This window comes from Emys orbicularis, chromosome 18 (assembly GCF_028017835.1).
Source record: "Emys orbicularis isolate rEmyOrb1 chromosome 18, rEmyOrb1.hap1, whole genome shotgun sequence".
NCBI lineage: Eukaryota > Metazoa > Chordata > Testudines > Emydidae > Emys > Emys orbicularis.
In genome coordinates, this window is record NC_088700.1 from 14515030 (window position 1) to 14530626 (window position 15597).

The 15597-nt window shown below is 45.1% G+C and overlaps 1 protein-coding gene across 1 annotated transcript in view; it reads right to left on the reverse strand.

The window, feature by feature from the left end:
• The window catches only part of COL27A1 (collagen type XXVII alpha 1 chain), a 210781-nt gene that overhangs the window by 133257 nt on the left and 61927 nt on the right, over positions 1-15597 (reverse strand). Inside the window, exon 12 of the mRNA XM_065418988.1 lies at positions 14732-14776. Coding sequence (XP_065275060.1) covers positions 14732-14776 — 45 coding nt within the window. The remainder of the gene's footprint in view (positions 1-14731; positions 14777-15597) is intronic.

Genomic DNA, 15597 nt, shown 5'->3' on the forward strand with positions numbered 1-15597 from the left:
GGTAAAATCCTTGGGAGCCAGAACGTGAGGGCATAGCAGTCCTTTCCAAGCAGTGTCTCGCTTTCTCTCTCTCACACACTCTCTCTCTCTGGCCCCGAAGATTTTTGGTAGTTTAATTGCTGGCACTCGGCACAGCTGCATCCGACCAGCTCCATTGAATGCTATGGACAGAGGCTTCTTTGGAAAGCTGAATCTGAAGAAAACAAAATAGGATGTCCAATAGCAGCATGCCATTTGGAAACTCCATCAGTGAAACTAACACGAGTGAGACTCGGATAGTAGCACACCAATAGCAAAAAATGCAGAGAAGCCTGAAAATAAGACATCACCAGAGATTCGCTTATCTTCCAAGGGTTTGCACTAGAGATCGGTGCAGTTAGCTAACGGGATTGCAAATAACCTTAAGCACCCAGGGTCAAATTCTCGCCCCAATTAAGTCAATGGGAGTTTTGCCATTGACTTCAGTGGAGCCAAGATTTCCCCCTCTGCTGTACCAATCATCTGCAGCGTTCAGTACATGCTAGTGAGAGTGTGAAAACTGAGCCCTCTCTTGGTTGGGGTCAGGTTTCAGATTTTACGGGAATCATTGCAAAAGGAAAAGTTGTGTGCCTTTCCAACTGGGCACTGTGTCTCCTAAGCCCGCACACAGGCCTGGCCAAGAAGCTGTGGTGAGTGCCTGCTGGAAGCAGCTTTCTGATGTCTGCAGACACAATAAATAAATAAATAAATAAAGGGCATTCTTTAAAAAAAGCAAAAAACAGGAAAAACGAAAACTCTGCTACCTGCTGAACGAATAAGGCTAAAACAGGGAAAACTCGTTTCTTGATCAATAAAACAATATTGCCTTGGAATATTCTTTTGTTTACAATTTTACAACTAGTGAAGGATAATATGAATGCTCATAGAAATGAAACTGTAGCTACACTGCTGCATATTCCTTAGTGCTAACTCTCCACACTCTAGTAACGGCACTCTGACTTCTGATGGTAAGTCTACACTGCAACCGGGAGGTGTGATTGCAACATGTGTAGACGTACCCGAGTTAGCGCTGATTTAGCTAGATCAGAGATAACTTGAGTAACAATAGTAGTGAAGCCATGGGGCAGCATTGGCGTCAGCTGCTCAAGCCTGTACCCAGGATCCTGCATGGGCAGGGCTAGCCCATGCTGCCCCATGGCTTCGCCACTACTGTTACTCGAGCTCTCTTTGATCTGCATGTGCTGCAATCACACCTCCCGGTTGCAATGTAGACATGCCCTCAGAGAAAAGCACTACAGCCGTAGTTCTCAAAGTGACCCCTGGGCAACGAGAGGAAGGATGGTTCAATGGTCAGGGTGCTCGTCTGGGACTTGGACAACTCTAGGTTCAAGTCCTTGCTCAACCACAGACATCCTGTGTGACCTTGGGCAACCCACTAAAGGCTTGTCTACACAGGAAATTAACAACAATTATACCGGTATCATTAAACTGATTTGATATATACAGCTGTGGTGGTCTGAGTATTGTGTGGACAATCTTATTCTGGAATAACAGTGGCTTTGTTTTTTGTTTTTTGGTTCAGTTTATGCCCCTTCCAGAACAACATAAAATAAACCAGAAAAAGGCACAAGAGAGTGTCCGTATGGGGAGTTACACCCATATAATTATAATGATTTTAATTCACACCTTTAATTTATAGCAGTGTAACTTTGACAAGCACTTAGTCTCTTTGGGTCTCAGTACCCCATCTGTACAATGGGATAACAGCACAACCCTCCCTCGCTGTGAGGATCAATGTGTTAAAGAGTGTGAGGTGCTCAGATACTGTGGTGATGTGGACCAGATATGGTAAAAAGACAGAATTGGTGTGTTGGGTAGTAAGTATCACATTGGTGCTCCAGAGAGTTAGGTAAAGATTAAAGCCCCTTTGTTATTCTGCCTTTTCCCAGCCTGGGGGAAAATAGGGCCAAAATGCCAATAAACTGAAAACCAAAACTCAAAACAGGGTTGTCAACATTAACAGCTGGAATAGCTAGGTTCAAGACAACACTCACTACCTTGGCCTGGTCTTCTCCCCTTTGCCTAAATTATGCAGCCTAGGCCAATGGCTCTCAACCTTTCCAGACGACTGTACCCCTTGCAGGAGTCTGATTTGTCTTGTATACCCCAGGTTTCACCTCACTTAAGAGCTATTTGCTTACAAAATCAGACATAAAAATACAAACGTGTCACAGCCACACTATTACTGAAAAATTACTGACTTTCTCATTTTTACCATATAATTATAAATCAATTGGAATATAAATATTGTACTTACATGTCAGTGTATAGTATATAGAGCAGTATAAACAAGTCATTGTCTGTAGGAAATTTTAGTTTGTACTGACTTCGCTAGTGCTTTTTCTGTAGCCTGGTGTAAAATTAGACAAATATCTAGATGAGTTGATGTACCCCCTGGAAGACCTCTGTGTACCCCAGGGGTACAAGTACCCTTGGTTGAGAACAACTGGCCTAAGCCCTCCCAGATCCCAGGTGTTAATGGCAGCATGTGGTTCCCAGGTGCACGTCTTTGGACCTAAACATGTAAAATGAACCTTGGGGGAACGGGGGCAATCCAGCCTCAGAAGGAACTTAAGCACAGTGTCACAGGTACTAATTTTCCATACATGCAACAGATGTAGGGATTGCATGCAACCATCAAAGGCCCATCTCTCTACAAAGGTACAATCCACACTATGAAAAAGTTTGGAGGACCCTGTTCTACAGTATTCTAACAGCAACGGTCCAATGCATGGGAGCTTTCAATAGTAATGCCACAGTGTTTCAGACGCTTACCAAATACTGCAGTATTTTTTAAGGGGGTGAGCAGCACTGCTTTGGACCCCTGTTGTGGATTACTGCAGTACTCTGCTTTTTAACTCAGGGAAGTGCATTAGCTCCCGCGTACATCTAAGGCTATTTCCCAACTTGGCCTCTTGTTTGATCCTGCAAGGCAGTCATGTTCCACAACCTTGGTAATGCCACAAATTGGCCAGAATGCTGCAAGCAAGCAGCCAGTGGGATTAGAGGAAGATTTTGTTATTCTATCTGCTTCTTGTTCTTCCCCAGATTCTTCCTACTAACTCCCTCTAGTGTCCTCAAGGAGTACTGCGTTGACTCGCTTCTGCTCTATTCCACTAGTATGATATACAGTACCACATTAGAGACGTGGGAGAGGCAGAAAGCACTTCTTTCATAGCCTTGGTGATAAGCAAATACAGGGTGGGGCCAATAACAAGAGATTTGTGAAAAGGACTAACCAGTCTAATATAATTAAAATCCTCCTCCCCTGCCGCACAGGATAGTAAGGAAATGTATAACTTTTGTTGATGAAAATCCTACCATTTAGGATTGTGTGCGTGTTGCAAGCAGGCTGCAGTTTGCTTCCTGAGCAGCACAGCCTGTGGAAAGTATGCTCAAGGCCTGGGATTGAACAGAGAAACACCACACTGAAAAATATATAGAGATATTCATCCTGCCAGCTATAGGATCCAAAGTGGGGAACTGGATGGAGGCAACAAAGGCAACAGAGCGGAGAGGAAAACATTTGAGTAACAAGTTTTGCTGGAGAAGAGCCAATGGGGATCCTCTATGGACTGCTGAAGTCAGGTATGACCAAACTTTTGGCTCTAGTTAGCAGCTGGGAAATATTAAAAAAAGCTGAATGGATTTCACATGGTCAGAGAGAAACTCCCTGAAAGAAGCACGCCGAAGTGGGGGTCAAAACCAGCGTATACAAGCAGGAGAGGGTATTGCCCTAAGGAAATGGTCGCTATCTATCTAGACACCTTTGGAATGTATATGGCCCCCATTACATGGTGCTCATATGTGAGCAGCTCACATTACACCCTGGTGAGGCAGGGCCCTGCTATTCTCTTCATTTTACAGAGAAGTAACTGAGCCACCAAGAGGGTAAATGATTTGCACCAGGCCACCCAGGAAGGCTGTGGCACCATTGGGAATGGAGCCCAGGTCTTCAATATCCTAGGATAACCACTGGATCAGATCAGCCTTCCTCTCTGCAAAAGGCATAGCCTCGTGTGCCAGGCTTAATGAGACTTCTGGTGAGGATGGTCAGGCTCAGACAGACAGACACAAACACTATTTTCCCCTTTCCCTGTTTATATCATGGTGCCTGTTAAAATGGTGCTCAAGACCAGGTCCTCTCCTTTCACTGCTTAAAGGGACACCAGGAGCAACCAGGCCTTCTTGCTATGGTTATCAAAGGGGCTCTAGAAAGACAGATAGAAAGAAAAACAGAGCTCCCAGCCTCATCACTGAGATCAATGATCCTCAAGAAATAGAGGAGAATGGTAAGATGCTTTGAATCTTACACCTCCCCTAGACATTTTCAGAGAGAGAGAGAGAGAGAGAGAGAGAGAGAGAGAGAGAGAGCGAGCGAGCACATCTGATTTTGTTTAAAACTCCTTCTCTGCTGGAGTAAGGGAGGCAATCTGGCAGCTGCTGCTTCAAAGAATCCTGGCAGGTCTTCAGGCCGATAGAATCCTTCTCCAAAAATAGGATTTTATTTTCCTGTTGGCTGAAGGTAAAGCTGCCCAAAGCACCCAGCCCTCCAGCCTTGTCTGCAAAAAGCTATGTTTGCCAGTTGGCTTCAGCCAGGTGAGCCGTTGCCCAGCAAGTCTCCCTGAAGGATGGAGTTTGTAAGTCAAACATTTTAAACAAAAAGAAGGGGAAGGCGTGCATAGAAAAAGTGGGATAATAAAATAAACAAATGGAACTTATGCTGGCAGTGTTGGTCTCTGACAGCATCCTTTGTGAACAGAACAGACATGGGCTTCTCTACAGGTGAGCATGGGGCAGTCAGGTATGTCCAGCTGCAGTTTTTAGAGGCATAAGAACTAAGAGAAGTCACCCCACGTGGACCCTTAACACTGTACAGTCTCCTGGCTTCCCGGCTACATTCATCCATGATTTTGACTCTTCAGGAAGGACAAGAGCCTTCACCTGTACTCCTTCCAGATCTAGAACCTTAACAACTTCCTCTTACCCAAACCATTATCTCCTTTCTGGACCCCTAGAACTGACAGGCAGTACTGCTACAATTCTGCCCCTTTGCTCCTCAGAGACAGCCATTGCGAGATGGATGCATAACCTTACTCTTCCATGTTTCATGCTCTCTCTCACAAAGAATTCACATCATCCTCTTATGTACCTAGACAGACCTCCACCTCTAAGACACATGGGAGCCATTGGAAGACTCCCATCGACTTAAATAGGGTTTGGATCAAGCCCCTAGACTGGAGGACTGAAATCCCATTGAAGTTCACTTGGGCTTCTTTGCAGTTCTGGCCTCTGATTCTTCACTCCTTCTGATCCATGCTTTGCTGCATAGGACTTTTTTCATTTTGTTGGAGCCCTAATCGACAGCTTAGACCCTAGGATGATGGGCACTACAGAGAGACCTTAATTACCTTATATTCCTCTGCAACTTCTCTTCCAAGCATCCTAATCAGTTACTAACCAAGGTATCCAAATTATGCTGTTTTCTCCTTAAGGAACATTGTTGAGTAACGTAGACCCAAATTTTACATTTTTGAAAAAACCTTTTAAATTTGCAAGAATGTTTTCACTTTTTTAAAAAAAATTTAAATTTAAATCAGTTCAGGTTTTCGTTTGATCAATGAGTAAACATTTACCTGCAGGAAGGAAGGCACCAGACTGGTACCCAAGAGATCTGGGTTCAGAGTTCCCAGTTCTACCAGGAACTCCCCAGATGACCTTGGGTAAGTCACTTAATCTCTTAGTGCCTCAGTTCCCCATGAATTAAAAGAGATTATAGGCATAATAATTCTTTCCTACCTCACAGGGGTGTTCAGGGAATACATAATAAATGCTTGTGAGGCATCAGATATCAGAGTGATAGAAGCCATGTAAGTACCTAGCTAGATGGATATGGGAAACCCAAACACATTATCGTTAAAACTGGAAAGTGAAACTAACTAGAAAGAGACCAGTGTGTCACTCCAGGCTGATGCCAGTGTTTCACGATGGTGAAACAGGCCCAGAGAGAAGTGACAATTAACAGCCCAATTTTACTGTCCAAATTGAGGCAGAAGCAGAAAGTAAAGAAACCAGAGAAGCGGTGAAAAGTAAATTCAGTTTTTGAAATATGTCCAGTCTGAACCATCTAAAGCACTACCACCAGTAACAGAAGAAATTACTTTTAAAAGAGAGACTTATTTGGCCAACAAGCAAAATGACATTAAAGAGGTTACACCTCCAACAGACAACGACAGCTCCTGAAAGACCAACAGCATAAATCATGAGCACCAATTCCTGAAACCCCTTTGTGTTCCCCGGGAGCCTCTTACTTTACTATATCCAGTTCCTGAAGCAGCCTGACTCTGCTGGGCTTGGGAGACCCAGGGTGAGGGACTGGTGCCCCACTGTGTTAGGTGCTGTACCACACTTATTCAAAACAAAATCTTTGAAAATCATGTCATCCTTCATAGCTTGCTAGCTAGGACCGGGGGCTCAGATCTGAGACTCTGTCCTCCCAGTCAGGAAAATGCTCTGCTCTAGGTCTCATTGAAGTAGGGCAAGCAATCTTGTTTAACCACAGAGGCAGCTAAAGCACAAAAAGGAAGCCAAGCTAGGCTGTAGCATAACTTTCCACTGGCATCAAACCACGTTACATAGGGGTTAGAAACCGTGTCCTAGCGAATACGTTTCTGGAACTGTCTACATACTAAGCCCCTGGGGGAAGCCTTCCATCATTGCACCAATGGCAGCTAGCCCTAATCCTGCAAGAAGTTCCACATGGGCAGACCCCCATCACCCAAAAGGAGCCCCACTGAAGTCAGCAGGGGGTCTGCCAAAGCCCAAGGCCTTGCAGCATCAGGCTCTTAATGACACTGCTATTTATTAGGCTGCTTAAAGCAGAGACAGCCTGAGCTGCAGAGACTAGATCCAAACCTTCCCAAAGTCTGGGCTTGCACAGATTGGGCAGTTTTAGCTTGGCCCACTCTGACGACAGGGTGGAGCCATGACATTGGATCTTGAATGCACCCAAGTTCAGAGTAATACAGGACACCACTGGTTTTACCACTGCTCAGAACAGGTCTAGATGTCATGCTGTTAAAATTGCTGAACACCAACAGCCGGTCTACACTACAGTTACCATCACTGCTAGTACCGCAGTACCAATGAATGGTACAAGACTTCTCCAAAAAGGGCTAGTGTAGACGAGGTCTCAGTGGGTGAAGGCATTTTTAGGGTCAGTTGTAGAACACTTTTTCTCCTCCCACTACCCACATTAACTGGACAAACCATAGCTGTGATCCTGCAAAATTACCTGTAGGCATAGCGTAGGTCTACACTACAAGGGCTGCAGCAGCACAGTTGCAGCTACCCTATATAGTGTAGACACTTGCTACAGCAATGGAAGGGTTTTTTTCCTGTGGCTGCAATAAATCTGCCCCCTCGACAGGTGGTAGCTAAGACAATGAAAGAACTCGTCCGTTGACCTAGCTGCGTCTGCAGAGTGGGGTAGGTCTATCTAACTACATCACACATAGCATGAAATTTTTCACAGCCTAAGTGATACAGCCAGGTCAACCTAAGTTTTAAGTGTACACCAGACCATTGACTCTCACTCTGTGCAGAGTCCCATTGACTTCAATTGGTCACTGTCTGCGAGAAAGGATCCATGGATGCAAGACTGAGGATGACAGACGGTGTTTAAATGACTTCCTAGATTATGGAGCGATGCTAAAAATGGTGGTTCAAAGGTTGAGCTATTTAAGAAACTCTTTAGGGTGACTACCCAGTCCCAGACTTGAGGCTTGGCAGGTGAATGGGGGAGGAGGAGCTGATGAGCAAAGATTTGGGGGTTTAGAATATACCTTATTCTATCATTTGGGATCTCAAACTGCTTTTGCATTTCTTAAAAAAAAAGTACGCTTCCATTCCCCTCACTTTTTATTTTGAAAGCAATAGCTGCTGGATCAACATAATAAAACACTCTACAGCCAGCTGGAAATCTGCAGAGCTTGAGCCTGTAAGTATTTAAAACATTTCTTTATTATTTTTTAACTAAAATATTTTTTAAAGTAGAGTCTGGGTTATTTTTTTTTTTTTAAGATGTCTTTTCTCCCCACTCCCTCCCTGGGTCTCTGTTGCTAACTAGATTGCAGCGATGGGATAATGGAACAGATACATGGGCTGAAACCCTTGTTGGTCAATGGGAACCATTATGTTCACACACTTTATATGAGAGTGCTTTGGGCCTGATACTGAAGCCAGTAAGGCCAATGGCAAAAATCCCATTCATTTCAATGTGGGCAGCAGCAGGTTCTTAGGATCCGGCAAGAAGTTCCATGTGGGCAGACTCCCTGCACCCAAATGGAGCTCCACTGAATGGAGTCTCCCGGTGCAGTGTCAGGCCCTTCATGGCCTCACGATTTATTAGGCTGCTAAAACACAGATGGTCTGAGCTACAGTCTAGATCCAAACCTTCCCAAAGTTAGGGCTTGCATGGATCTCATTCTGAAGACATGGAAGAGCTGTGGTGTTTGGACCCGGCTGCAGATGAGTACGGACCCAAGTGGGGAAGAGAGGTTGGTTCAGGCCCTAGTCTTCACTGGGATGAATTATATTTATTTTCATAGTCATTCCCTGCCCTTCCAGACACACGGTGAGAAGTGTCCTACCACTGTTTGTATGGGCAACAGGAGAGACTGTGTAACTTGGCATGACTGTGTCCACTTATGTTCACCACTCAGTACTCAGACTTGCCAACTTTCCTTCACCTTGTGCTGTAAAACTAACCCTTCCTAACAAAAAAGAGCCTGAGATGTCCTGCTTCTCATTATCTGGTGTGTCAAACACAGCAACGTCTTTCCATTTAGGAAGGGAGGCAGATGGCACCGGTTAGCAGGGAGTGGTGAATGCTTGGGCCCACAGTTGACGCATTGCTTCCTCCTGACCTAAGGGGCGGGGAGAAAAAAAAATCCACTGTGCCATGATGCTTACTGCAGACAATTAAAATATTAACTTTCTTTGTACTGAATTATAAACACAGCAGACATGAAAAACACCCTGGCAAGAAGGGCACCATCATGTTACAAGCGGAGAGTTGGCCAGCACGCAGGCCTAAACTGCGGTCAGCTCTTGCAAAACGGATGCCGGATTCTGCAGCTTGCCACAATGTTGCACCCTGAGGCCACTTCCGTGGGATTGCCGGAGAACTGGCAGCTTGTACGTATGCACTGTATCTTAATATAATAATACTTTGCACCTACGTAGCATTTTCCACCCATTGATCTTAAAGCACTTTACAAAGGAAAGGAGATATAATTATCCCCATTTCACACACAGGGAAACTCAGCCACACAGGGGGAAAGTGACTTTCCCCAAAGTCACACAACACGTCAGAGAGTGGATTAGAACCCACATCTCCTGACTGCCAGTCCAGTATCCCAGTGCTGTTTCCCCATAGCTTGTGCTGACAGGCTCCCACCGATGCTCATCCTTAGGGTACATGGCACCAGTCTAACAGACCGTGAAGATTTGGTTTGATTCCTTTTTCTTTACATGAAAATAACAGGAGTACTTGTGGCACCTTAGAGACTAACAAATTTATTAGAGCATAAGCTTTCGTGGGCTACAACCCACTTCTTCGGATGCATCCGAAGAAGTGGGTTGTAGCCCACGAAAGCTTATGCTCTAATAAATTTGTTAGTCTCTAAGGTGCCACAAGTACTCCTGTTATTTTTGCGGATACAGACTAACACGGCTGCTACTCTGAAACTTTTCTTTACATGGTAGTTGTATAATCCAAGCCACTTGTCAAATTATCCACTGGGAGCAGCACTTTGGTCATCACGCTGGAACTTGCCAAAGGTTTTGTAAGTGGGATGATGGGGCCGCACTGTTGATAAGCCTCCCTCTTTGAAGGTTAGCTGGCACGTTGCATTACAAGTACTCTCCCAACATGCAATCTGTTAACAGCTGGCAGAACACAGCTGCTTATCACTTGCCAAACACACAAGCTACAGAAGAGCAAAGAAAATAATAGGGGAAAGCTTCTACAAAACATTACCAGATGAGCATGGGTAGGCAGGTGGGGAGCTGAGACCTCTGTTTACCGTACTGATAATGTTCTCACTTTACTCTTACCTTGGCCTCCCAATCACAATAACTGATCTCATCCACTGATTGAGTCTTTTCATACGTGAGCTCCTTGGAGCAGGGATTGTTCTTTCATTACATTTGTACAGCACCTAGCACATCTGCCACGCCAACAAGGAACAGCGACTGCAACAGGGTCTCAGAGTGAGAGAGCATCTCAAATGTTTGGCTACATCAAAATAAACTACAGACAAATCTATTAACTGTTCAGCAATTCTCCGAACTGAACTTGGAACCTTTTGGAACGGAGATGTCAGTAGAAAAATCTCTCCCATAACACTCACTTGCACACTTGTTTAACCCATCACTTCATGGGGATTTGTTTCCTGCCCTCTGTTATCTGTGTCAAAATAAAATAAATAAATAAATAAGTAAAAAAAAATCCAGCTTGTGCCCTTCATGAGTGAAAGACCAGCCCCTGCAGAATCCAAGATCCTGTTAGACTGTGAGATGGTCTCTCAAGAGAGGTGATGAAGGCTCCGTCATTTGAGATAGACACCTTGTAAATAACAGGCCACTAGATATACTGAAAGGAAATATGCAGCCATGATACAGCTAGGGAATAAGGTAGACAGAAGAAGGCAACAGGTCTTTTCCATCTCCAGGTTGCTAGATTCCTTATCTCCTACTGGACTGGACTACCTGAACATAAATGTGAGCTTTGCTTAACTGTGTATGTAAACTGTTTGCTTATAAAGGACAGCCAAGTCCAAGCCCACCACAGGAACATGAATGCCACAAATCACTGACAAACATTGTGAGAGAGGCGATGAGTAAATCACGAAGGCATTCTTAATAAGAGTTAAAGATCATGAATTGGGTGAATTATTGCAGAGTTTTGAGTTGGGAATTGCACCTGAAGTGATTTTTTACTTCAAACGCCACGTGCATTTAAACAGCAAAATTTCAAGCATCAAGTGACATCAATGCCATATGAACCAAGGCTACAATTATTTAAAATTGTCCTGATCTAAATCATACCAAACCCATACAAAACTGGTACCCTTAAATGGGCTTCAATTTATGCCATTATTCTTTGGAAGATCTTTTAATTTTCCTCTCATCTTACCCTGCTCTTCATTCTTATCAGATACCGTAACTGCCATTAATACTGCACATCCTTTGTCTACAATTTTGACTCATAAGCACTATAGCCTATTTCTTTCTGTCGCTTTTAGGTCCTTCTTTACATACAAGATTGCTCATCCCTTTCTGATTAATAATCTGCCTCAAACAGTTTGTAATTCACTTCTCATCTCCATGAATCAGATAACTCATTTTCTAGCTCTCAGAACCTCTCATCAACCTCACTTCAAGCTATGGGTTTCTGCATAAGCTTCCTGCATGACACCCAAAGAGGCTCAGGGGTTGAAGTGCCAAAGCTGCTTTTGAAAATGGAACTCAGGTGCTTTTGACCATTTCCCCCTTGATCTGCAATTCAACGTTCTCTGCCATGCACAGGTTTCGAGATATATTTAGTGAACTCCTATAGTGTCCACATGTCACAATCACTCTGATTACTGTATAGTAATCTAAAAGCCAACTCTCTCATGAGCCGCTACGTCTCCCTGATAGAAGGTGGAGCCTCCTGCGTTTCTTTTGTTTTCTTGGTATCAGAGAACCTCAGACTGTTCTCACTCTCCTTGAAAACCCACAGATGTCCTTCCAAAGATGAGACATCTCTATCCCACACAGTGAGAGATTCCTACCAGCGCCCTGGGAAAGGTGGAGAGCCATAGACTCCTCTAGGCAAAGATATTACACAGACTGCCTGCTCCACCCTGACCAACGACATCTCCCTTGTGAAGATGAGTTCTGGCCAGTTTGCCCCTCGCTCATACAAAGATAAAGCCAAAGCCTTTTAGCTCTCACTCTGCCCCCACTTCCTTTGTGCATCTGGAACTGTGCGCATTCCACCCTCGGGCCAATAAAGTTACAATTTCACCCCCTTCTTTCTCTTGCCAGGACCTCATGGCCAGTTGCCCATCTGAGCACCATAAAAACCCCCCTCACTCTTAGTCAGTGCATTGGCAAGGATGAAGGTTTAGTAACAGCCACTTGGGTTCCCAGGCTCCAGCCTGCCCCTACAAAAGGCAGCCGTCCTCGAGACATCACAGAGTCATGTTATTCCAGTCTTCCTAGTACATAGTATTTTAATAGTAACTCTTCCCGCACAATGCCCCAGACCTCCTCTCCTGTGCTACGGAACTCCTTGCTGCCCACACACTTTCTAAGTACACTCATCTAGTGTGTTTCTGATGCACGGTAGGAGGAGTGCAGTAGGAGGAGGAAGAGTCAGCTGAATGGCTGTTTTCAAGACAGATTCACCATGTTCCTTACAGCCCCACACAGCTCAACTCCCCTGGAACGGTTTCAAAACCTGACTCATGTCCAGTTTGTCTATTTTAATCTTTACACACTTACATCATCCTGGGAGGCTCACAGTGTAACATACAAAACTTCCCGCACTTAATCTATAGAGGTCCAGTACTGCAATGACAAGCAACCCAAACAGACAGTACAAGCACAGCTACAGAGAACCTACCAGACCAGGGAAGCAATGGACAAAATTGAAGTGGGCCCACTGACAGTGCAGATATGCTGAAGGGCAGCACGGCCTAGTCGATAAGGCACTGGAGCGGCAGTCAGAGTTCTATTCTCAGCTCTACCAGCAATTTGTCTGTAACCTTGGGCAAGTCATTTAACCTCTCTGTGTCTCACAATGCTATGGAAGTAGATAATCATTATCAATCCTTAATGCAAGCCTGGAAAGTACTCAGGCTCAGAGCCTGAGAGGATATTTAGGTGCCTAACTCCCACGAACTGCTTTGGAGGATCTGGGCCTGGGGATCCTGCAGCAAAGGGTGCAGCATTAGAACTGGAACAGAACAGAACGTTCAAGATTTCTGATAAATCCCCGATATCCCATCATGGGAATGGGGCTGGAGGTTTCACCAGGAGTCTAAGAATGGGGTACTCAGCTCAGTAGGGCTTCAGTACCTAACTCCCCTATGGCCTTTGAAAATCACAGCCTAAGCACATACGCATTTGCGAGAGAGAATCCCGCGGCCCTCAGGGGAACATTGTGTTTGTAACAGTGACCATTAGGCAAAGACTTCTGTGTGGAAGATCACCAACCCCCCCCCCCCCCCCCCAAACAAAACAAAACAACCCAAACAGCTGGAATGTGTTGAGCGTACAGCACACTGTATGTGGAAACACATCAGAGCCCAGAAACCCTGACCAGATCCCTGTACCTAACGACGGTTGCCTTGTTTATTTTATTCTGGTCAGTGAGTCAGAGTTTCAACTGATTCTTTGCAGTTATTCATCATAGTGGTTTTTGATGTAACTAAGGTTCTACGAAACTATAGGAAAATTTGGCAATTTTTTTCTACCCCTTGCCCCCTCCAAGAGATGAACAGTCAACAGGGATGAATGTAGAATTGTCAGGATGTTTGCATAGCTTTTATTGTGAGAACAGCAGCAAGTGGTAGGCGTGGGACTCCTAGAAAGCACATGTTCACATGCAAGGACGAGGGGGGGGAGCGGTAGATTTTTCTGCACGTGGGTAAAGGGACAATTTACAAGGAAGCATGACAGCCTGACAGTGACGGGGCACAGAGCAGAAACGTACACTAGGTGAAACACAAGGCACTGAATACAAGAATGTAAGAACAAGCCTGCTCATGGATTGTCAGAGGGCTAGAATGACACCACGTGTACATCTGCCAACAGCGTAACAGACCTGGCAAGGCAAATACAGGCAGGGGAGAGAGCAGAAAAGGGAATAAGCCAAGTGATGGCATAACAGTGCTGGAGAGCAGATATGGGAAAGTGGGAACATATCCACCACAAAGGGATGCACGACAGATCACAGCCAAAAGTAAGCAGGAGCAAATGGGCTAATGGAACTCCCCGAGCGTCAGCTCTCCAGACTGGGCAGAACACAGCTGCCGGCTTTCTCTCACATACGGGGAAGAGTCATTACACCAACTCACCCAGTCCCTGTGCTTTCAAACAACTTCATCTGGCTCCACATTCATTTCAGGATACCGTCCCATGAGTCTTACCTTTCCTCCCATCTCTGCTTCCCCCGTTCATCTTGCACTTTTCTCCACTGTCCCTGCTACACAATTTGGCCAGTGGTAGAGCAAGAGCCTTGTCCTAGGCCGTGCCTGCCATCTGGAACACCCTTCTTGCAACTCTAGGCTTCATCTGCTCTCCTGAAAATATTTCTTCTCTCTCTCATCTAGATCTCAAACTTCCCCTCCACCCACAGCTATTATACCTTCATAACAATAAAACAATGGAGCTGATTAACTCCATAAAGAACTTCATGGACACAATTTATTGCTATACAAAATGCACTTGTATATATGGCATTGTCTGAACGGGGGGAAGGGGGGTACAAGCAAGAGAGCTGGAAAGGTATCAGGAGATCTTTGATCTCCCCATTTAGCTCCCACCAGAAGTTACAGAAAAGAACCAGGCAGCAGGAAGTATTATGTTTCCAGTTTCATTCAACAAAGTCTGCATAATAGACGAGGAAAAACTTTACCGGCCTACCCATCTTGCCCCTCTTCCCAGGAACTCCAGGGATACCCTGTAAGGAAAAACACACAGAAAAAAAAATAGGTCTGAATGGGAAAACAAACAAACAAAAAACAGGCTAATAACTGCGGCATTGTGGAGAAATCAAGTTGTTGGCTATTTGCAATCAGCTGTGAGAGCAAGGGAGAGTGGGAAGAGAATTAACCTTAACCCATTCACTATAACCTCCCCATAGTGCAGAGAGAAGCACCGTCCACACCCAGGAGCAGCAGGCTAAGGCTGTGCTTAGCAGTAATTAAGCTACTGGCCTGGAATCAAATGAAGGCTTCAGCCAAGACACTCACTAGAGAGCTTCTGTTTATGTTTCTTATTTAGTTCTATGAGCATTAAATCAGCCCCTCCGGAGCATTAGAGTCCCTCCCATGCAAGCACACACACGCTCAAGGGCTTCTCTTGTGTCTGGAGTCTGTATCTGCCAATCAGGTGGAGTGAAAACAAGAATCAATTTTCATCCTTAGGAGATCTGGTTTGGGGGGCTGGGGGGGGGGGGGAAGAGTGGGCCCTTTACTGTGTGGATGGTAAGGAGGTGAAAGGGCACTGTTTTTAAAAGGGCTTGGGTTAGAAGAGAAGAGAGGAAAGGAAGGTCCCGTGTCACTCTTTCAGATCGGAATCAATGGTTTGGAAAGTATGGAAGCTGTAAGGGAAAAGATGGGGTGAGGGGACAGGGATTTTCAAAAGTGACCAGTCACACTGGATGCCTCAACTTTAGCTTGCCCATCTGGAGATATCTGAAAGGAGCCCAACTGCAAAAAGGGACAAGCAGCTGCCGTCTGAGAATCGGGCTCCTTGAAGGCGTTTCCAGTTCGGCACTCA